The 24,198-nt window shown below is 44.0% G+C and overlaps 1 protein-coding gene across 1 annotated transcript; it reads left to right on the top strand.

Annotated features, from left to right (window-relative positions):
• The first annotated feature begins 1,077 nt into the window (after positions 1 to 1,077).
• On the top strand, positions 1,078 to 22,985 carry LOC120369023 (lipase member M-like). Its single transcript, XM_039481893.1, has 9 exons — positions 1,078 to 1,227; positions 7,692 to 7,809; positions 8,693 to 8,891; positions 9,740 to 9,849; positions 10,866 to 11,002; positions 11,738 to 11,884; positions 12,948 to 13,019; positions 22,184 to 22,255; positions 22,467 to 22,985. The coding sequence occupies exons 1-9, from the start codon at positions 1,078 to 1,080 to the stop codon at positions 22,698 to 22,700; spliced, it is 1,239 nt and encodes a 412-aa protein (XP_039337827.1). The 3' UTR covers positions 22,701 to 22,985.
• The last annotated feature ends 1,213 nt before the right edge of the window (positions 22,986 to 24,198 follow it).

Raw genomic sequence — 24,198 nt, 5'->3', positions numbered from 1 at the left:
CAGAGTGGTAGCCATGTTAGTCTGTATCAGGAAAAACAATGAGGAGTCAATACATTTGTTAGTCTCTAAGGGGCCACAAGGACTCCTCGTTGTTTTTGCTAATTAAAATTGGTGTTGAGGTCACTCTAGTCTTTATTTAGAGCCCAATTCTATAAATCTAATAGTCCCTTTATTCTTCTGAGTAAGTCCATTGGGCCTGACCCCTCAATGCCCTGTACCTTTATGTAGTCATTCACACCTGTGCAAGGTGGGGACAAAACCATACGGTAGTGCTTTGCGTTCACTTTCCACAGGAAACAGATAAGGACACAAGGTGCCAGCCTTAGACAGTCAGGCCCTGGGTTTCATTTCAGTCCTTCAGAGAATTCCGTTTCTTACACTTTCAGAATGAAACATGTTGATAAAAATCAGACTGAAATCTTCAACCGTGTCAATCATACAGTACATGTCACTTTGCACGCGCCCTTCCTGCCTTTCCACGTCTTAATATGAGTATTGTCAAATTTTAAAATATTACTGTAACTATCTCCTTGCTATTTCCACAGATCTGTCAAAATCTTTTTGAGGCTGCAAACTAAATTGTTGTCTTGTTCCTCTCTGAAGCCAATCCCCATGAGTGTATGTGTGTGAGAGAGAAAGCGAGAATATGTGAGCATATAGAGATGCAGCTTCTGAGCAGAGATGCTTTGAGGCATTCTGTCTCTGTGAGGCAGAGGCAGGCAGAATGCCCCAGTAACCTGAGGGGCCACAGGACAGCATGCCATACAATTCTCCTTACTCCTGCTTTTGGAAAAAAAGTATCATGCACTTGCTCAGCCTTCTGCAGACAGGAGGGCAATGGAGTGCCTTTGGGATTGAATGCTGGCACTACAGCCTCAGTTTGTAATGTGCCTAACTCTTGGGTGAGTGCATTATGAAGCTTTTTGCTTCCAGTTTTTGCTGCTTGCACTGCATAAGCAATCAGGAGCTGTGTCAGGTGGCTCACTGTTGTACCAGGCACAACTTCATCTCTCAGCAATTCACCTCTTATCAGACATAGTGCCATGTCCGTATTGTATTGTGCGTGCAGCGAGAGCAATGTTGTTAACAGATGAATGTACTGTTTTACACAGAACCAAGATGTGGTTATTCATTACAGTGGCATATTTGTTCCAAGGAACTATATCTTTAGAGAAACTCACAAGAATGAAGAGAGATCATGTGGATCCTGAGGCATATATGAACATTGTAAGTTATTCATTGGAATTAATTTAAAATGAATGGAATGCATTGCTGATAGCACAGAATTGTTTAGAATTGTCTGTATTAACAGGTACGGGTGAGATGCACTTAGCTAACATTTCTCCTGTTCTCAAACACTTATGTCTACACTATGAAATTAGGTCGATTTAACAGAAGTCGATTTTTTAGAAATTGATTTGATACAGTCGATTATGTGTGTCCCCACTAAGCGCATTAAGTCGGCGGTGTGCGTCCACAGTACCGAGGCTAGCGTTGACTTTCAGAGCATTGCACTGTGGTAGCTATCCCACAGTTCCCGCAGTCTCCACCGCCCATTGGAAATCTGGGTTGAGCTCCCAATGCCTGATGGGGCAAAAACATTGTCGCAGGTGGTTCTGGGTACATGTCATCAGGCCCCCTGCCTCCCTCCCTCCATGAAAGCAACAGCAAAAAATCGTTTCTCGCCTTTTTTCCTGGGTTACCTGTGCAGATGGCATACCATGGCAAGCATGGGGCCCGCTCAGCTCATTGTCACTGTATGTCTCCTGGGTGCTGCTGGAAGACGTGGTACTGCAGTGCTACACAGCAGCATCCCCTGGCCTTGTGGACAGCAGATGGTGCAATAGGACTGCTAGCCATTGTCGTTGTCCCATGGGTGCTCCTGGCCGATCTCGATTAGGTTGGTCGGGGGCGCCTGGGCAGACATGGGTGCTCCTGGCCGGCTTTGGTGAGGTCGGTCAGGGGGCTCCTGGACAAAAATGGGAACGACTCCAGATCATTCTCTTCTTTAAGTTTTGTCTAATGGAGATTCAGTCCTGCCTGGAATATCATGCCACCTGGAGGCTTCTGCCTCAGGCTACTCTCCCAGTCGGCAGCACCGTGCAGTCGCACCTACCCCAGCCTACCCCTTGCTCCCATGGCTCATGAAGCCTGGACAGTAGTAAGGAGCAGTTCAACTATAGGCTGAGCAAGTGCATAATGGTGGTAGAATGTGCCTTTGGACGTTTAAAAGCTCGTTGGGGCTGTATACTGACTCGGTTAGACCTCAGCAAAACCAATATTCCCATCATTATAACTGCTTGCTGTGTGCTCCACAATATCTGTGAGAGTAAGGGGGAGACATTTATGGCAGGGTAGGAGGTTGAGGCAAATTGCCTGGCCGCTGATTATGCGCAGGCAGACACCAGGGTGGTTAGAAGAGCACTGCAGGGCGCGCTGTGCATCAGAAAAGCTTTGAAAACCAGTTTTGTGACTGGCCAGGCTATAGTGTGAAAGTTCTGTTTGTTTCTCTTGATGAAAACCCGCCCCCTTGGTTCACTCTACTTCCATGTAAGCCAACTGCCCTCCCCTTTGATCTCCGCTTGCGGAGGCATTAAAGTCATTGTTGTTTCAAATTCATGCATTCTTTATTAATTCATCACACAAATGGGGGGATAACTGCTAAGGTAGCCCGGGAGGGGTGGGGGAGCAGGGAAGCACAGGGGTGGCGTAGTTGTAGGGGAACCCCCTAGAATGGCATGCAGCTCATCATAGAAGCGGCATGTCTGGGGCTCTGACCCGGAACTGCCATTTGCCTCTCTGATTCTTTGGTAGGCTTCACGTGGAACTGCTGCGGGTCCCTTTTATAACCTCTGTCCTTCATGCCCTTGGAGATTTTTTCAAATATTCCGGCATTTCGTCTTTTGGAACGGAGTTCAGATAGCATGGCTTCATCTCCCCATACAGCAATCAGATGCAGTACCTTCTGTTTGGTCCATGCTGGAGCTCTTTTGCGATTCTGGGACTCCATGGTCACCTGTGCTGATGAGCTCTGCATGGTCACCTGTGCTGATCAGCTCATCACAATGGCCAAATAGGAAATGAAATTCAAAAGTTCGCGGGGCTTTTCCTGTCTACCTGGCCAGTGCATCTGAGTTGAGAGTGCTGTCCAGAGCGGTCACAATGGAGCACTCTGGGATAGCTCCCTGAGGCCAGTACCATCAAATTGCGACCACACTACCCCAATTTCGACCCAGCAGGGTCGATTTCAGCACTAATCCCCTTGTCCTACGAGTACCGAAATCGATTTTAAGAGCCCTTTAAGTCAACAAAAATGGCTTCGTTGTGTAGATGGGTGCAGGGTTAAATCGATCTAACACTGCTAAATTCGAACTAAACTCGTAGACCAGGGCTTACTGTCATTCTGTTTTGCCAGATGTTCCTTCCTATCTACATGTATCAGAGTCCAGCTTATGAGGGGTAGAAACTACAACATGCATTATTTTTCTTTACTGAAGTGGCATAGCAAAATTTCCCCTTTGAATTGTTGCACCAGCACCAGCACCAGCCTTCCAGCTGAAAAGGGCAAGCAATGAAGGTTCTGGAACTACAGACTTCCTCCGCCAAGATTTTTGGAAGTGATTTGTGATTTTTGGATGTCTCCATTTTGGGCGGGCACTCAGCATCAGACATAATAAAGGGGCTGATTTTCCAAAAGTGCTGAGCACCCACTCCCTGAAAATCAAGCCCCTTTAAATCACTGGTTTCTTTAAAAAAAATCTTGATCCTACTGCCCTGCAGAGTAAAAGCCACTAAAGAATGCTGTGAATCTGTAAAACGACCCTGCCTTCCAGCAGCAAATGTGGAACCTTAAAGCTCTGGGACAGTGGTGGTTTCAGAGCAATGAGCTGGCTCTGCTCACTTCCTGTGTGACCCTGGGCAAGTCACTGTGACGTACCAGGGTCCAATCCCAGCTCATGAACAGCTGTGTCATCCTTGGCATGAAACCTTGGGTGCCATACAATGCCTTGCTGAAGTAGCTCCCACCTGGGCAGCTCACAAACAGCCTCCAAGCATGCAAGTCACATGCTGAGTGTCTGTGTGTGGCTGCAGTCTGCCAGCCACACTTGGATTACACACCGCCTCTCATCAGCCTCAGTTATACTGCCGGGTGGCCCCAACACACCCCCAGTCTTAAATTTCCCCCCAGAAATGTATGTCCCATACAGCCCAGCCCTCTTCTGGACAACACAAGTTATATTAGGTCCATTATTTCTTTAAAATAAATAATATGTGCACAACGTGGCATCCCAAATGGAGTTTACCAAACACTTCAATCTAGACACACTGAATTAGATAAAACAATAAAACAAGTGTATTAACTACAAAGAGGGAGATTTTAAGTGCGTACAAGTAATGGGGCATAAGAGTCAGACATGATTACAGGAAAAATAAAGATAAGACATTTATTAATACCTAACTTAACAAACTATATCAGATTCAAGCAGTTCCTCACCATATATTTTCAGCAGTCTTTCTGACCAAACCCTGTAGGTCCAGACCCCTTCTCTAGATCAGATTCAACATTTTCAGATAGGCAGCAAGAGACAAAAAGCCTATGTGGAAGGATGTACCTTGCTGCCTTTTTCTTACCTATTTCAGCTTCCTTTGTTTCCCTTCCTGCTTGATGACTCTGTTTACTGCTTACATGTAAATGAAGCAGAGCACACATTGCTTTGTTTAGGACAGACCTGTTTGCCAACCTCAGTTTGGGCAGGGCTGTGGGTTTTGGAAAATGCTGGAAGGGCATAACAAGTGGGGTCCCGCAGGGATCAGTTCTGGGTCCAGTTCTGTTCAATATCTTAATCAATGATTTAGATAATGGCATAGAAAGTACACTTATAAAGTTTGTGGATGATACCAAGCTGGGAGGGGTTGCAAGTGCTTTGGAGTATAGGATTAAAATTCAAAATGATCTGGACAAACCGGAGAAATGGTCTGAATAAATAGGATAAAATTCAATACGGACAAATGCAAAGTACTCCATTTAGGAAGGAACAACGAGTTGCACATGTACAAAATGGGAAATGACTGGGACTAGGAAGGAGTACTACGGAAAGGGATCTGGGTGTCATAGTGGAACACAAGCTAAATATGATTTGACAGTGTAACACTTTTGCAAAAAAAAAGTGAATATTATTCTGGGATGTATTAGCAGGAGTATTGTAAGCAAGACATGAGAAGTAAGTCTTCCATGCTACTCCGCTCTGATTAGGCCTCAATTGGAGTATTGTGTCCAGTTCTGGGCGCCACATTTCAGGAAGGATATGGACAAATTGGAGAGAGTCCAGAGAAGAGCAACAAAAATTATTAAAGATCTAGAAAACATGATCTATAAGGGAAGATTGAAAAAATTGGGATTGTTTAGTCTGGAAAAGAGAAGACTGAGTGGGGATATGATAACAGTTTTCAAGTATGTAAAAGATTGTTACAAAGAGGAGGAAGAAAATTTGTTTTTCTTAACCTCTGAGGATAGGACAAGAAGCAATGGCTTAAATTGCAGCAAGGGAGATTTAGCTTGGACATTAGGAAAAAGTTCCTAACTGTGAGGGTGGTTAAGCACTGGAATAAATTGCCTAGGGAGGCTGTGGAATCTCCATCATTGGAGATTTTTAAGAGCAGGTTAGGCAAACACCTGACATGAATGGTCTAGATAATTAGTCCTGCCACAAGAGCAGGAGACTGGGCTAGATGACCTCTCAAGGTCCCTTCCAGTTCCATGATTCTATGTGTTAATAACATCATATAGGAAAAGCTTATAACTTCACATACAATGTTGCTACCACATTTTACCAGGACAACAATGACCAGCAAATTGAGTTTTCAAATGATACTTTACAAGGCGTACTTTGCACAAAGATTATTACAACAATTTGTAGGATGTGAATACAGGGGTATATTCTGTCACTTAACCTTTCTGGGCCATCATGTAGCCCACTGTAAAATGGAGATAACATTATATTGTGGGGCTGTTGTGAGGTTTGCTTAGTTCACAGGCAGTTTTTAACTGAAAGTTAAGGTGGTTTCATAATATTTCTATTCTAAAAATCTGGAAATTCAGTATCAGAAAAGTTCAAAAACTGAATTTAACACTACCTGAGATCACTCCTTTTCCACTATTCCCTTCTACCCCCTGCTTACATTTCCAACATATTCCACATTCTCTGTCTTCTCTGGCACTCCCTAGCTGCATAGGAACCAACGATTCATCATCTCATCAAGCCACCACACAGAGCCCATAGACCTAAGTCTTCGCCATCACACCACATTTCACACTCTAAAAATGTCAGCATTTTACATCTTAAATTCATAGTCATTTTACCGTTCCTGACCCTGAAAAGTGCTGAGTGAATGTCAATATCTACCTATGTTTCAGATTTTGCAGTGTTAGTTGATTTCATTGGAGACAAAGAAGGGTTATGTAACTGGCAAACATATAAAAAAGGAGCCAACTTTAAGAGGTTTTAATCATAAAAGTTTCTTTTCAATTTCCTGGAAAAGTTCTCTGATCTTCTAAAAGGTTAACTTTCAGGGAACTGTTATTGGTGCAGTTGGAGTAGCTTTCAAATGTAACTCTGGGTCCAACCTTAACTCAGAGGGATTATCACCTCTCCTTCATAAACTTCATACCCATATACACATAACACCATTCATCTCCTTCAATAAACATTTGTACAGTATGTGAATTACACAAGCTAACTTGGCATCCTTCAAAATAGACTCTTACTGAAATGTCTAGCTACTAATAGGTTTCTCAATGATTAATCCTTCTCCATATTTTAAGTTTTTTTCTAGATTTCTGTCTTCGTTTGACTAGGTGGCAGAATTCTAGAGCTGAGGTTTAGAACATAGAATCGTAGAAGTGTAGGGCAGTAAGGGACCTCACTAAATCATCTAGTCCAGTTCCCTGCATGAAGGCAGGACTTAATATTATCTAGGTCATTCCTCACAGGTGTTTGTCTAACCAGTTCTTAAAAACCTCCAGTGATGGATGGAGTTTCCACAACCTCCCTAGGTACAATAATTTGTTTCAGTGCTTAACTACTCTTACAGTTAGGAAGTTTTTCCTAATGTCTAACCTAAATCTCCCAGGCTGCAATTTTATCCCACTGCTTCTTGTCCCGTCCACAGTGGATAAGGAGAACAATGTATCACCCTCCTTTTCATAACAACCTTTTACGTACTTTAAAACTCAGCCTTCTCTCCTCCAGACTAAACAAACACATTTTTTCTATCTTTCCATGTAGATCATGTTTTCTAGACTTTTAATAATTTTGGTTGCTCTGTTCTGGAATTTCTCTAATTTGTCCACATCTTTCCCAGAACTGGACACAGTACTCCAACTGAGACCTTATCAGTGCTGAATAGAGTGGAAGAATTACTTTTCATGTCTTGCTTACAACAATCCTGCTAAAATGTTCCAGAATGTATTGTGGAATATGAAAGGAAAGAGGGGTAGTTTTGAGGGATGTGTCATTAAAATATGATATTTTCTTTTTATTCTGGATACCTAACAACTAAGGGACCAGATCCTCAGCTGGATCTAGTCCACAATGTTTTCTCATCACAGAGATCTTTCCATATACATACTGTGTAGAAAATGGACACCCGTAAGCCATCTGAAGTAAAAGCATTTGTGTTTTCTCTTGCAGAGCGAGCTCATTACCTATAGAGGGTACCCCAGTGAGGAGTATGAAGTGGTGACGGAAGATGGCTATATCCTTAGCATTAACAGAATCCCTTATGGAATAGAAAATCAGGGGAACACGGGTATGATTTATTTCTGTAAAGCAATGAAGACTTAATAGGACACATTTTGAAAAACAGGTGTCTAAATTGCTTTGCCAATCTGCATTTGTCTGAACTCAGATCCTGCTTGCCTTAGGTGGATAGTCACACTGAAGTTGATGGAAATGTTTTTGTGAGTAAGGTGAGCAGAATTTGGTGCTAAATCAGTGGCATTGGAACAATTTGTACAGAGGGGGTGCTGAAAGCCATTGAACAAAACTGTAAACCCTGTATATGATGGAAACCACGGAGTGCTCTTGCACCTGTAGTTCCAGCACCCATGTTCTAATGGTCTGTTTTTGAAAATCTGGCCTTGAATGAACTGAAGCTTGTACTCCGATCATGAGGGATTTAGCATTTGATCAGTAGAAATTAAAAAATAAAAAATAAAAGCTTGAAGGCTGCAATCTACCCCAAACACCCACTTTCAGGAAAGCCCAGTTTCTTCCTTGGATCTCACGGTTTGTGTTGTGGTTGCTTTTGTTCACACCTGTTTAATCTCAGTGATAAATTAACATTTTGAATAAAGAAAGCCTTTATTAAATATTCCATGCCTTTACTACTTAAACTAAGGTATTTAGAAGCTCCTCTCTCAGTTCTGCCATACTTCTTCAGTATAACCAGCGAGACTAGACTTTACATTCTGGTATTCCTAAGATAAACAGGAAATCAACTTTTTAAAAGTCCAGGCATTCATTATATCTCATAACAAATTGAAAAAGGGATAAACGCTTTAAAAAATCCATAGGATTTAATCCAGCCTTTAATCCAGCGCAGGACTGGGAATCACAGTTTTGAGTACTGAACAGGAGTATCATTGTATTACCATATTAATCAAGCAGCTCAGTAATTTTTTTTCTTTCAGTTGTAAAGCCTGCTGTGTTTCTTCAACATGGATTACTAGGAGATGCTAGCAACTGGGTCACAAACCTGGCCAACAATAGCCTGGGCTTCATACTAGCAGATGCTGGCTATGACGTCTGGATGGGAAACAGCAGAGGGAACACCTGGTCTAGAAGACACCGCAATCTTTCTGTTGAGCAAGATGAGTTCTGGTCTTTCAGGTAGATTGAATTATTGAGCACTGTTGGAAATGGCATTCGGAGGGACTTGGGATATTGTTAATGGGATATTGAAATCTTTCATTTTTATCTGTCTGCTCATCTATCTAGATTTTTATAAAGCACCCATCACTGTGGTGTCAGAGTGCATCTGGATCATTGGTTTAACCTCAATGCAGGTTGACAATGAGTGAAAATTGTTGACATCTGATGGCTTAGAAGCTGGTGCTGGATAATGAGCTGGCTGTGGTCTAGCCACACTGTAAAAATATTACCATAACTGGCACTAATTGGAGTCCTCATTGGCCTGTTAGACACTGCTGAGGTTCAACAATGGGGTGACTCAGGGAAGACTGCACTTCTTGTATCCACACTGTACCTTCCCTGAACGCAAACAGAAAACTTCAGTCATTAGGGCTTCCAGTGCACTTTTATTTTAATGAATGTTTGAAGACTACACTGTAGAAGTACATTATATGATCCTGTGTAGTGGTACATTATGTGATCTCCATGAAAATGGTTCCATTACTGTGTAATTAATTGTTTCTTCTACATAGGAAGATTAGGCACTCATGGTTTGATCCTAAGCCCACTCTAATTAAAAGGAGTCTGTCCATTGACTTCAGTGGAGTCTGGATCAATCACTAAGGTATGAGCAGAAAGCACCTCGGAAATTAGTGAACAGTCTCTTTTATACCAGGTGCCACAAAGACCTAGGACTCAAAATAGTAGAATTATTCACAAAGCAGTTTGTTTTTTCTGATCTGACAAACCTAGATTTCCCTTATCCAACGCTAACTCATCCGGGATTTCATTTATGCGCGCATGTTTTTCATCCTTTCTTTCGGCAGTTTTGATGAGATGGCTAAGTTTGACCTTCCAGCAGTGCTAAACTTTATTATGCAGAAAACTGGACAAGAGCAGTTGTACTATGTTGGCTATTCACAGGGTGCCACTATAGGTATGTAATGTTACAAGGAATGCAGAGTGATGTGTTATGGATAGGGCACTATCTCAGGAAATCTCATTCTCCCTCTCCGCCCCGGGCGAAATCTGGTCTTTTGTGCGCTTTTACCCTCTACTACACAGATTTCACGGGGGAGACCAGCATTTCTCAAATTGGGGGTCCAGACCCAAAAGGGAGTTGCAGGAGGTCACGAAGTTATTTTAGGGGGGTTGTGGTATTGCCACCCTTACTTCTGCTCCTTTTTGGGTCAGGACCCCTACAATTACAACACCGTGAAATTTCAGGTTTATATAGCTGAAATCATTAAATTTATTATTTTTAAAATCCTATGACCGTGAAATTGACCAAAATGGACCGTGAATTTGGCAGGGCCCTAGTTATGGAATCATGTCTGGACCGCTATACAGCAGTGAAGACTGTGTTTGGACCTCTCTAACACCTTTTATATGAAAGATAACAAAACAGAATGGACCAAATGCATTCCTACTGTAACTCCAATGATTTGGACTTACACTGGAGTTTAATATGGTCCAATAGTTGCATTGAGTTCATGGGTTAAGGGGTTTTGGATCTAACTGTGGGATCAGGGCTTAAGTTAAGACAAGCAAAATGTGGAGATGGCCGCTGACAGAGGGGTTGGGTGGAGTGGAGGGTAAAAACAAAGGCAATATGATGAGGCAGTTGTTTGGGAGAGTAATGCATGTATCTTCAGAATAAATAGTATATATACTTGGGACGAATTTTTGGAGAAGTAGTGGAGATAGAACACAACAAGAAGAGTATCAGTGTAGGAGGAGGATGTAAGATAATAGTTTGCAAGCCTGTAGGACAGGGAGGATAGTTGAGTTTCAAATGAAAACTAGGACGAACATTTACTTCAGTAATCAGTCAATATTTGAATAGCTATAGGATTGCCTGCAAGTTTGAAACTGAAGGATGGAGTATGGTAAATACCGATATTTTAGTTTATGGACGTTGCTCTAGTTAACTTCTCTCTTGAATTTTCTCAGCTTTCATTACATTTTCAACAATGCCCCAGCTGGCTAAAAGAATCAAACTGTATTTTGCCTTAGCCCCTGTAACTACAGTTAAATATGCCAGAAGCCCTGCAGTAAAACTCCTGTATCTTCCTGAAAAGTTTCTCAGGGTATGTGATCCTTCTACTTAAAATATTTGATTGTCTAAATATTTATTTGACTTTTATAATGGACGAAGTGAAAACATATATTTAACTAGAAATGTATGGGGTCTGCTCACGTCTGTGGTTAAAGAAGTTCAGCTCTGCCCACAACACTGGGAGAATTAATTGACCTACTTACGTCTTTCTCTTATTTATGTCCAGAAATACAAAAGGAGACTATTGCATTCCACAAAGTTAAGTTCATGACTTAAAAAACATACTTACCTATATTTACAGTAACTCCAGAAGAATTACTGTGGCTCCAGTCCTACAGACACTAAATCACATGCATAAGTGTTACGCAAGTGTGAGTAATCCCATTGATGTCAATGGGGCTACTTATTTGTGCAAAACTGCTCATGTGCATAAGTACTTGCAGGTGCAGGAGCAAAAGCAGAACTGGACTTAACCTGAAGGAGAGTCTATCATTAAACAAGCAAAAAAATCTGAAGCTCAACCACGTTGATTGGACAATGCCTGTGCTACACCTGTTTGATGGATAAACAAACAACTTCTTTCCCATATGCTCCCCCCTCAAGCAGTATGTAGCCTGCAGGTTGGGGGGGGGAGGAAAAATAGGGGTGTAATCATTAAGGAAGGGGAGAGGGAAACGGGGAAATAGAATATAAAGGGTGGGGGGTTGAAAAAAGAAAAATGCATAGAACAATTCAGTAAGTGAGCAATGCCTTTGTGTTTTTCCAGGTCTTGCTTGGCAGAAGGGAATTATTTCACCAAAGTGAATGGCTGAGAAAGCTAATTGTTTCCTTTTGTGGCCGCAGCATTTTTGCTAAGCTTTGTGGAAATGTCTTCTTCATTCTGGGAGGCTACAATGTAAATAACATAAATATGGTATGTACAACACAGCTGGCTGCAGTTGTGTGGGGAGATTTCTAGCCCCTATATTCAAGTCGTATTCATTTTTAACTTGAAACTCTGTGATTTGAATCTTCAAGTCCTTAGTCAGGGCCAAATCACATCCTTCCATGGAAAAGTCCACAGGAATGGTTTGAGAGACAGGAAAACCCTCAGAGGGCTATATGACTGTGTTGGGGGAGAGCTTTTCTCCACCTGTCAGAAATGCAAGCAGTTCAGTCCCCAGAATCCACAGATGTTCCAAGACTCACAAGTGTTTAGGGAAATATGCTGGAGTTCTCTCCCATGGTGAGAAAGCTTATCCTGCTGGCTGCTGCCGATGGAACTGTTGTTCAGGCTTGAGGTTATTAAGCCTCAGGCTGTATCCCATTTTCAGCAGATTCCCTCTAAGGTTAGAAGGGAGAGAGGAACAATGCTTGGTAGCAACCCCTCCCCCCCCCCATCTAACTCCTCCCATCACTTGAATCCTCAACACAGCAGAGGTCTCTCCATGGGTCCAAGAATGAAAGACATGCATGAACAGGGAGATTGAGGACACTTGGAGGATCCCTTTTTTGTTCAATTCTAGGCAAAATCCCCTTTGATTTTTGAATTAGACTTTTGCTGAATTATGGACTGTTTAACAGCTTCTTAAGGACGTGACTCAGGATTTAGCTGTATATGTTCATGGCAGTTAGCACATTCCTGGAGCATCAAGGGCTCCCCCTCATATCACAAATCCTACCTATTAATCCCTACAAGTGTGAACTAAATAAATACTCTGTAGTCTCTTCGATAAATCTCCTGCCTTATCAAAATGGTTGATTTCATATCCTTTGAGACTATAACTCCGTTAAAAATTCTGCATAATGTTTTTCTGTATCCAATGCATTGCCACATTTGAAATACTTGCTAAGGGCTGATCCTGTCATCTTTACTCATATGGTGTACCTTACTCCATGAGTAGTTCCACTGCCATTACCAGAAGCACTCTAGTGAAAAGGTACTACTCTATAAGAAACGGGGTGGAACTGGTCCCTCACTGAATGTTTTCTTTCAGAGTCGTGTCAATGTATATGTAGCCCGAGCCCCAGCAGGAACATCTGTACAAAATGTAATCCACTGGAGCCAGGTACTGTTCAGCTTTTGGGCTGCAAAGTAGGTGCTAACCACTGTATGTTATACAATTTGGGTGTATTTAATATTCTCAAGTGAAGTTACAGCTAATGGGTTGGAAACTTGCCTAATTTGTGGTTTACAACTGAAATCTCAACAAAAGCAGTACTTTTTATTGATATTTAAACAACAGGTATTGAAATTCCTCAAGGAAAGACAAGCACATTTGGAAATCAGAGGGAAGGGTAATGTGGCAAGTAGTCTTACTAATATATATACAGTACAGCAACGAAAAGGCTCAGGTTGTTACTTTAATTAATTACTCCTTTAGCAGCTCTTATTACATACTTTTTTCTACACAACCTTTCAATTCAGAGGCAGTATTATAACTACAGACAATAATTCTTCTAGTCAGTAGGTTTGCTATCTTTCCTCGTGTGATTGCATATTCTAGGAAAAGGAAATCTAGTATGACAGGTTGCTGAATTTTTGTTTTTGTGATCAGTATAAGATAAGACATTCTTATACTAAGATAAGTACTCTGCCAATACTGCAGGATGGGTGACAGGGAAGGAAACACTTCCAAGTACAGTGCACTTGCAAATATGCATATACATCCCTTGCAACCACAAACACTTGAACAGGAGGGAAAATATCAAAGAAACACTCCACAGCAGCACTTCAAAAAGAGGAACCACACAAAAATGAGGAGGCTAATTAAACAGAAATTAAAAGGAACAGTCACAAGAGTGAAATCCTTGCAAACTTGCCAAACAATTAGTAGGGCCACTGAATGATGAAGGTACTAAAGGAGCACTCAAGGAAGACAAGGCCATTGCAGAGAAGCTAAATAAAATCTTTCAATCAGTCTTCACTGCAGAGGATTTCAGGGACCTTCCCATTTTTTTACATGACAAATCTGAGGAACTATCACAGACTAAGGTGATAAAATTAAAAACTGATAAATTAAATAGTAATAAATCACCAGGACCAGATGGTATTCACCCAATAGTTCGGAAAGAATTCAAATATGAAATTGCGCAACTACTAACTGTGGTATGTAACCTATTGCTTAAATCAGACTCTGTACCAGATGACTGGAGGATAACTAATATAATTCCATTTTTTTAAAAAGGCTCCAGAGGCAATCCTGGCAATTACAGGCCAGTGAACCTAAATTCAGTACCAGGCAAATTAGTTGAAACTATAATATATAACAGAATTATCAGACACGTAGATGAATATTATTTGTAGGTGACAGGGCTGGCTCCAGACCCCAGCGCGCCAAGCGCATGCTTGGGGTGGCATTTTGCCGGCAGGGCGGCAGGCGGCTCCGGCGGACCTTCCGCAGTCATGCCTGCGGGAGGTCCACCGGAGCTGCGGACCAGCGGACCTCCCGCAGGCATGACTGCGGAAGGTCTGCCGGAGCTGCCTGCCGCCCTCCCAGCGCACCCTCCGCAGGCGCGTCTGCAACAGGTCCCCCAGAGCCGCGGGACCGGCAGCGCACCCCCTGCAGCCATAGGCGGCAGGTTTGTATAATTTTTGGTGGGGCCCAAAATGGTGGTGCCCCCCCCCCTCCCGCCCTGTAAGCCAATATAAAATGAAGCTACAACGCGTCAGTGCCACAAGATTACAAGGCTCAATTAAAAGTGGAAAGTCAGAAGCAGCACTTGCCTACTTCAATATACAGTATTATATTTTGTTGCACCTGTTGTGATGAAGTGGGAATGTTAATATTTTCTCTGAATACTGTGTGGGTGCCTCAGTTTCCCCTGCAAGATGCCAACTGAAGGTGTTGGGGACAAAGAGATCAGGTGGCCTCCTTGTCCGGAAGAGACACAGAGGCCAGAGGGTCAGTTTGAAGCTGGCTGGGGAAATGGGGAGATACCCAGAACTTGGTTCTGGGCTCCCCACCCCCCAAGATAGAACCCTTCTGTCAGGTCAGTTTTCTGTACCAACAAGCTCTGTTTAAACTGTGTTCCCGTCATCTAATAAACCTTCTGTTTTACTGTCTGGCTGAGAGTCACATGTGACTGCGGAGTTGGGGTGCAGGGACCTCTGGTTGCCCCAGGACCCGCCTGGGCAGACTCGCTGTGGAAAGTGCATGATGTGGAAGGGCAAGCTGAATGCTCCGAGGTCAGACCCAGGAAGGTGTAAGCTTCTTGCCCTGGAGACAGTCTGCTCTGAGAGAGGAGGCTCCCCCAGAATCCTGACTGGCTTTGTATGGAGTTGTTCCAAAGCATCACAGCATCCCCTTCCACACCGTGCACTTCCCAGAAGTCCGCACAGGCACTGACACTCCCTCCTCTGGCCTTTGTCTCTTTTCCAGGCATTAGAAGGCCACCCGATCTCTCTGTTTTCCAACACCTTCAATTGGCACCTTGCAGGGGAAACTGATTTGGGAGAAATGAAGTAAAAGCTATCCAAACCGAGCTTGAATTTTGAGGTGTTCAAATCTGGAAGGCAGGTGCTGGGGGTGGGAGAGGGCTGTGGGCTCCATGGGGGAGACAAGGACCAGTGGTGCTTAGATAGGGGGTGGAGGTCCTGGGGGGCAATGGGGACCGGGGTCTGGGGAGGGGGCAATCAGCGGCTGCGGGCTGGGATTCAAAGGGCTCTGGGCTGCCAGCAGCCGCGGGGAGCCCTGAGCCCTTTAAATCCCAGCCGCGGCCAGGAGTCAGAGGGCTCTGCGCTGCCCGCAGGCTCTGCGGCTGGGATTTAAAGGGCTCAGGGGTCCCCGCGGCTGCCAGCAGCCCAGAGCCCTTTGAATCCCAACCCCTGGCCGCTGATTGCCCCTCCCCAGACCCCTGCCCCAACTGTCCCCAGGACCTCCACCCCTATCTAAGCACCACTGGTCCTTGTCCCCGACCCTCCCGAGACAACTGCCCCTAACTGCCCCTTGGGACCCCAGCCCCTATCTAAGCCTCCCTTCCCCTTGTCCCCAACTGCACCCTCCTGAGACCCCACCCAACTTCCCCCCAGGACCCCACCCCCTACCTGTCCCCTGATAAGCCCCCTGGACTCCCATGCCTATCCAATTGCTGCCTGTCCCCTGACTGCCCCTCCGAACCTCTGCCCCATCCAACCCCCCCTGCTCCGTGTCCCTTGACTGCCCCCCTTTACCTCCTACCCCTTCTCCAACCCCAAAACCGCTTACTGTGCCACTCAGACCAGCGTGTCTGGCAGGGCCAGCTCCAGACCCCAGCGTGGCAAGCACGCGTGTGGGGCGGCATTTGCCGGCAGGGGCAGCAGGCGGGTCCGGCGGACCTTCCGCAGTCATGCCTGTGGGAGGTCCACCGGAGCCCCAGGAGCAGTGGACCTCCCGCAGGCATGACTGCGGAGGGGGCGCTCGGCCCACGGCTCCAGTGGACCTCCCACAGGCATGACTGCAGACGGTTCTCTGGTCGCGCGGCTCGGCTGGACCTCCCGCAGCATGCCTGTGGAAGCTCCACCGGAGTCGCGGGACCAGCGAACCCTCCGCAGCTGCGGGAGGTCCAGCCGAGCCGTACGACCAGGGGACCTTCCGCAGTCATGCCCACGGGAGGTCCGCTGCTCCCGGGGTTCCAGTGCACCTCCCGCGCATGACTGCTTGGGGCGGCCAAATTCGTAGAGCCGCCCCTGGTGTCTGGCTCCGTCCAGCTCCAGCCAGTTGCTGCCATCCTCCCCCATGGAGCCCACAGCCCTCTCCCACCCCCAGCACCTGCCTTCCAGATTTGAACACCTCAAAATTCAGGAGTGCTCAAGCTCCGTTTGGGCAGCTGTTACTTCATTTCTCCCAAATCAAATATACTGATCCACTGTAACTTGCTGTAGAAAAAGTAGGATAAAATTGAGCAAGAAATGCTTATTAGGACTGGAATTGCTACTTTCAACAGCCATTGCCTTTTTCTTTGTTTGAAAGGAAGACAGTGATATTGCATTGGCAAATTCCCCATAGAAAGAAAGAGTGGAACAAAAGAATAATAAAGGCTCCTCAACTTTTCCTCATTTATGGAGGACAGTCTTATAATATGCATCCAGATCTCCTCCAACCACACAAGCTGAAAAATGTTCCACTTTACTGCAGCTCTGTAACCATATGGGAACCAATCCTGTCTGTGTTTTGTGCACATCCAAAATTCCGGCTGAATGACCCGCCCTGGGAGCGAGTTACCAGTGACCCAGGGCTGGGGCAGCAGGAGGTGTGTGGGGGCATTGGTGGGGAGCCCCGGGCTGGGGCAGCAGTGGGGTGCGGGGAGGGCACTGGTGGGGAGGAAGGGGAAGCCCAGCGCTGGGGCGGCAGGGGTGTGTGGGTGGGGAGAGCCCAGGACTGGGGCAGCAGGAGGGTACGGGGAGCCCAGGGCTGGGAAGGGGACAGCAAAAAACCTAGAGCTGGCCCTGCCCACAACCCCCAGCTGTGTCCGTGTGTGTGTCTGTCTCCATCATCCCTGGCTGTGTCTGTCTGTCCCACAACCCCCTGGCTGTGTCAGTGTGTGTGTCTGTCCCACAGCCCCCAGCTGTGTGTGTGTGTCTGGCTGCCCCCAGAGCTCACCGGCTGTGTCTGTCTGACAGTGACAGACCCTGCTGCTCGCTCTGCCCAGCGCTGAGAGCCGCTGCCTGTGGCTCCCTCCCCCTCCCTGCTGTGGAGGCGCGGCCAGGCAGCTCTGGCACCGCCCCCGGCAGCTCCCATTGGCTGGGGTTCCCGGCCAATGGGCTGTGAGCCCAGTCAGCTCCGGAGCCTCCCTGGGGCTGGGGAGAGCTGCCGCTTAGGTAAGAGCGCCCACATTGCTGGCGCGGGGACCCCTGGAGCACAGGGCCTGGGGCCCAAACATTGGTGGAGCTGGGCCCACCCTCGGGATTATTGGTGGGGCCTGGGCCCCATGGGCCCATAGAACTCGCCGCCTATGCCTGCGTCATGCTGCCCTGCTTGGGCCGGCCAAATTCGTAGAGCCGCCCCTGGTAGGTGAAGAGTCAGCAAGGCTTTTGTAAAGGGAAATCATGCCTCACCAATCTATTAGAATTCTTTCACTGTGTCAACAAGCAAGTGGACGAGGGTGATCCAGTGGATATAGTGTACTTGGACTTTCAGAAAGCCTTTGACAAAGTCTCACTCCAAAAGTCTTAAGCGAAGTAAGCAGTCATGGGATAAGAGGCAAGGTCCTTTCATGAATCAGTAACTGGTTAAAAGACAGAAACAAATGGTAAGAATAAATTGTCAGTTTTCACAATGGAGAGAAGTAAATAGTAGGGCCCCCAAGGATCTATACTGGGATGAATGCTGTTCAATATATTCATAAATGATTTGGAAAAAGGGGTAAACAGTAAGGTGGCAAAGTTTGCAGATACAAAATTACTCAAGATAGTTAAATCCAAAGCAGACTGCAAAGTGTTACAAAGGGGTGGCAAAATACATATTATGGATGTGTGAGAATTTGGTAAATTTGTCCTGATTATACTTTTTATTAGGGCTGTCGAATAATCACAGTGAACTCGTGTGATTAACTCAAAAATATTAATTGTGACTAAAAAAATTAATCGTGATTAATCGCAGTTTCAATCGCACTGTTAATAACAGAATATCAATTGAAATTTATTAAATATTTTGGATGTTTTTCTACATTTTCAAATATATCTATTTTTAAATTACAACACAGAATTCAAAGTGTACAGTGCTCACTTTACATTATTATTTTTGATTACAAATACTTGCACTGTAAAAATGATAAAAGAAATAGTATTTTTCAGTTCACCTCATACAAGTACTGTAGTGCAATTGCTTCATCATTAAAGTGCAATGTACAAATGTAGATTTTTTCTTGTTACATAACTGCACTAAAAAACAAAACAATGTAAAACTTTAGAGCCTACAAGTCCACTCAAGTCCTACTTCTTGTTCAGCAAATCACTAAAACAAACAAGTTTGTTTACATTTACGGGAGATACTGCTGCCTGCTTCTTATTTACAATGTCACCTGAAAGTGAGAACAGGTATTCTCATGCACTTTTGTAGCCAGCTGTGACGTTGTGACATCTATATGGTTTTATAAAAAATTAATAAGTGAATATAATGTAACTGTAATATGCTTCATGCAAAAGGTCTCTTGTAAGGCATCATTACAAAGCTGATCATCTACTGAGTGTAATCATCCTATTTGTATAAATGTACCACTCTTGTATCTGAAACTAGAAATATGAAATATAACTCTGAGGGCCTATTGTAATTATGTAAAGTGTGGGCCATTAATGGTGGTTTGGAATCTTGATGACTCCCATTAACTAGGACAATTGTCTGCAGATGGGTGTGTTTTACCTGTAAATCTTCCTATATACCTGTGTGCTGGCAAGTGGGTAATGAAGTCTGGCAGTGACATGTGATCATGTCACCTGAACTGGAATCCATCTTTAACCTGGTGTCTTTCCATTAAGAAGGAGGGGGTGGGAACTCACAGAGGGACAAAAGGATTCCTGCCTTATGCAAAAGATATATAAAGGGGTGGAAGAGAACAAAGAGGGAGAGGAGCCATCATGAAGAATCCCCTAGCTACCACCTGAGCTGGAACAAGAGCTGTACCAGGGGAAAGAATTGTGCCCAGGGCTGGAAGGTGTCCAGTCTGAAAAAAAACTTACTGAAACATCTCTGAGGATGAGATTATCTGTATTCAGTTTGATTAGACATAGATTTGTTCTATTTTATTTTGCTTGGTGACTTACTTTGTTCTGTCAGGTACTACTTGGAACCACTTAAATCCTACTTTCTGTATTTAATAAAATCACTTTTTTCTTATTAACTCAGAGTATGTATTAATACCTGGGTGAGCAAACAACTGTGTGTATCTCTCCATCAGTGTTATAGAGGGCAAATAATTTATGAGTTTACCCTGCATAAGCTTTATACAGGGTAAAAAGGATTTATTTGGGTTTAGACCCCATTGGGAGTTGGGCATCTGAGTGCTAAAGACAAGCACACTTCTGTGAGCTGCTTTCAGGTAAACCTGCAGCTTTGGGGCAAGTAATTCAGACCCTGGGGCTACGTCTACACTACCCACCGTATCGGCAGGTAGCGATCGATTTTTCAGGGATCGATATATCGCGTCTCATCTAGACGCGATATATCGATCCCCGAACGCGCTTCTATCGATTCCGGAACTCCACCGCCGCGAACGGCGGTGGCGGCGTCGACATGGAGAGCCCCGGATATCGATCCCGCGCCGTGAGGACGGGTAAGTTATCGATATAAGATACTTCGACTTCAGCTACGTTATTCACGTAGCTGAAGTTGCGTATCTTATATCGATTTTTCCCCTTAGTGTAGACCAGCCCTGGGTCTGTGTTGGAGCAGATGGGAGTGTCTGGCTCAAAGGACAGGGTGCTGGAGTCCTGAGCTGGCAGGGAAAACAGGAGCAGAAGTAGTCTTAGCACATCAGGTAGCAGATCCCAAGGGGGTTTCTGTGATCCAACCCGTCACACTGGCATTCCAAGGTATTTATGTGCCAGACATGCTAAACATTCATATGCCCCTTCATGCTTCAGCATTCATTCCAGAGGGCATGCTTCCATGCTGATGATACTCATTAAAAAAAACATGTGTTTATTAAATTTGTGACTCAACTCCTTGGGGGAGAATTGTATGTCTCCGCCTCTATTTTATCAGCGTTCTCCAATATATTTCATGTTATAACAAGCTCAGATGATGACCCAGCACATGTTCGTTTTAAGAACACTTTCAATGCAGATTTGATAAAACACAAAGACGGTACCAATGTGAGATTTTTAAAGATAGGTACAGCAATTGAACTGGTTTAAGAATCTGAAGTGCCTTCCAAAATCAGAGAGGGAAGAAGTGTGGAGCATGCTTTCAGAAGTCTTAAAAGAGCATCACTCTGATGCGAAAACTACAGAACCCAAACCACCAAAAAGGAAATCAACCTTCTGCTGATGGCATCTGACTCAAATGATGAAAATGAACATGCGTTGGTTCACACCGGTTTGGATCATTGTTGAGCAGAACCTGTTGTCAGCATGGACACATGTCCTCTGGAACAGTGGTTGAAGCATGAAGGGACATATGAATCTTTAGTGCATCTGGCATGTAAATATCTTGCAATACTGGCTACAACAGTGCCATAAGAGTGCCTGTTCTCACTTTCAGGTGACATTGTAAATAAGAAGCTGGCAGCATTATCTCCTGCAAATGTAAACAAACGTGTTTGTCTGCACAATTGGTTGAACAAGAAGTAGAAGTGGATGGACTTGTAGGCTCTAAAGTTTTACATTGTTTTATTTTTGAATGCAGTTATATTTTGTACATAACTCTACCTTTTTAAATTCAACTTTCATGGTAACGAGATTGCACTACTGTACTTGCATTAAGTGAATTGAAAAATACTATTTCTTTAGTTTTTTACAATGCAGATATTTGTAATCAGAAATAAATATCAAGTGCGCACTGTACACTTTGCATTCTGTATTGTAACTGAAATAATATATTTGAAAATGTAGAAAACATCCAAAAATATTTAAATAAATGGTATTCTATTATTGTTTAACAGCACGATTAATAGTGATTAATTTTTTTACTTGCTTGACAGCCCTACATTTTATGTGTGTGATCTGTATCTGTAAAGAAATAGATACAGATTCAGAGCTTCGAAAGCCAGAGGATGCATTGTGGTCATCTAGTCTGACCTCCTGTATAACATAGGCCATAGCATTTCCCCAAATAATTCCTTTTGAACTAGAGCATATATTTTAATCTTTTATAGAGGCTCAAGGGGAAAAAATGAAATGGGGGAACACTGCAAATGATTTCATTCTATACTATAACTGTCCACCAGTTGGCAAATATGCTGTAATTTGGTCTCCCAAGTCCAGTTAGTCCTTATTACTATTTATTATTTGTATTACCAAAGTGCCTAGGAGCCCTACTCATGGACCAGGCCCCCAGTGTGCTAACAAGATTACCAACTGTTGGTAATTTCTTGGATGCTGACAGAGACACCTATCCACTTGTCTCAGAGCTAATTTAGCGTAGGCTTCCACACAGCCTTCAAATGGGATTAAGTTTAATTACTGTCAACATAGTGTAAGGTGGAATCCAACCAAAGGCTTGGAGGTGAAAGATTCCATGACTTACTTTTTATCCCCTGATCAACTGATTTGTGTATTACAATTGTAACTTTTTATCTTTCTTGCTTTTCATATTAGATACTTAATTCAGGGGAATTCCAAGCTTATAACTGGCGCAGTCAAACCAAGAATATGGTGAAATTTGGTCAGGTAGGATTGTGATTTTTTTGTGTAACAGTGCCATCATCTTTGGAAAAATAAAACAATTGGGAAGAGAGCCCAGGAGTGGGGGGAGTAAGGGGCATTTTTCTTCCTGGTTTTGATTGAGGAGCAGCTTCTCTCATCATTTACTGAATGGATGTGTGTAAAATTTGCTGTGATTTCATAGGCTTTCATTTCTACACTATTCACTGTTTTCCAGGCCACCCCTCCTTTATACAAGATAAAAGATATGACAGTGCCAACTGCAATATGGACTGGTGGACAAGACTTGCTTGCAGACTTAAAGGATGCTAATGTTTTACTCCCTCAAATTATTAATCTTGTTCATTACAAAAACATTCCTGAATGGGCACATCTGGATTTCATCTGGGGGCTGGATGCGCCGCTGCGCATGTACAATGAAATCATTGACCTAATGGAGAAGCATCCATAAACTGCATAGATTAGCCATGCTTTAGGTTAATGATGGATTCCACTGATGAAGCTTGTTCTCTGTGTATGGAAAGAGGCCTGTTTTCCTTTTTATAAAAAAGTTAACCCTTCTGCTGACTGTATTATTTACTATGATTGGCTGTATTTTCACTACATTTGTTGTTGTCATATTTTCTATCCTCCTGGTGATTTTCAGTAACTACAGTATCACCTCAGGAAACAAAGCTACATTTCTCGAAGAATCATTTTAACTTCACTCCTGCTATGGAAGGCAGAAGAGAGTCCAGTGCCGAGTGTGTGTGTGTGTGTGTGTGTGTGTGTGTGTGTGTGTGTGTGTGTGTGTGTGTGTGTGTGTGTGTGTGTGTGTGTGTGTGTGTGTGTGTGTGTGTGTGTGTGTGTGTGTGTGTGTGTGTGTAGAAGTGCTGAGCAGTACCCTGTCTATCCACTGTTCAGAGATGGCAGAAGCACTCCTGCCCCCACACCCAGCTATCATTGGGATGAAACAATAAAGATCTGCTAGCTCTTCACTGCTTACGCTGGTCCTGAGTGTATTTTTAAAAGTACTGATTGTCTACCACCTGGCTCCTATGCAGGATACATCTGTTCCCCAGACCCTACTCCCAGGCCACCCTTTGTTTTGCATGGGTTTGTGGGGGTGTTTTTCTTTGCATTGATTGAATATATAATTCTATTCAATCTAATCTCTTTGGCCTAGATCCACACAGGCATTTAGGCCCCTAACTCGCAATAGAATCAGCATTTCAAAATTGCTCATTACTGAGGTACATAGGTGTGCTCTATGTACATTAGGAAAAATAAATTATATTTTGGATTAAGGTAAAACCCCATTGAGATTAGTAGCTATGAACTCACCCTTCAGTTAACATAACTATTGGCCTGCTAAACCCAGGGTTGTGAGTTCAGTCCTTGATGGGGCCACTTAGGGATCTGGGGCAAAATCAGTACATGGTCCTAGTGAAGGCAGGTAGCTGGACTCGATGACCTTTCAAGGTCTGTTCCAGTTCTAGGAGATAGATATATCTCCAACTATAAGCATAAGCCCCACCTAAGACAAAAGCCCCACCTGAACCTGCCTGGGAGGTGTGTGTGTGTGTGTGAGAGAGAAACCAGTCAAGAACAGATGGAAAGGGGAACACAGCTTGAAGAGGCAGCTGAAAACATGGTGGCTGGCCCTGGAAGAACCCTGGGAAGAGGTGTCTGGGCTGATGGCTAAGAGTGCTTTTGATGTGGTGAGCAAAAGAAGTTGTTTCCTGCTATTTGATTCCCCCTGCACTCAGAGACACAGAACTTTGTACATTCATTGTAAATAAAAAAGAACTGCATCAAAGCAAATACTAGACTCCATTAATTTCTACTTCTAACTGGGACATCCCTGGGGCCCAAAGCTTGACTAGCTGCTCAGGGTTGAAAAGGGCCAACAATATCATTAAGGGATCAGAAGTCTATTCCTCTCCTTTTTAGGCTGTTTCCTATGATGA

The sequence above is a fragment of the Mauremys reevesii genome, linkage group 7, assembly GCF_016161935.1.
Source record: "Mauremys reevesii isolate NIE-2019 linkage group 7, ASM1616193v1, whole genome shotgun sequence".
Lineage (NCBI taxonomy): Eukaryota > Metazoa > Chordata > Testudines > Geoemydidae > Mauremys > Mauremys reevesii.
Note: the sequence above shows the minus strand (reverse complement) of the source record. Positions and strands in the feature narration are given on the sequence as shown.

Coding starts and splice junctions, on each gene's coding strand:
- LOC120369023 (XM_039481893.1), top strand. CDS start 1,078: ATGTTGTTAACAGATGAATGTACTGTTTTACACAGAACCAAGATGTGG. Junction 1,228..7,691: donor CTGAGGCATATATGAACATT/GTAAGTTATTCA, acceptor TTTCTCTTGCAG/AGCGAGCTCATTACCTATAG. Junction 11,003..11,737: donor TTCCTGAAAAGTTTCTCAGG/GTATGTGATCCT, acceptor GTGTTTTTCCAG/GTCTTGCTTGGCAGAAGGGA.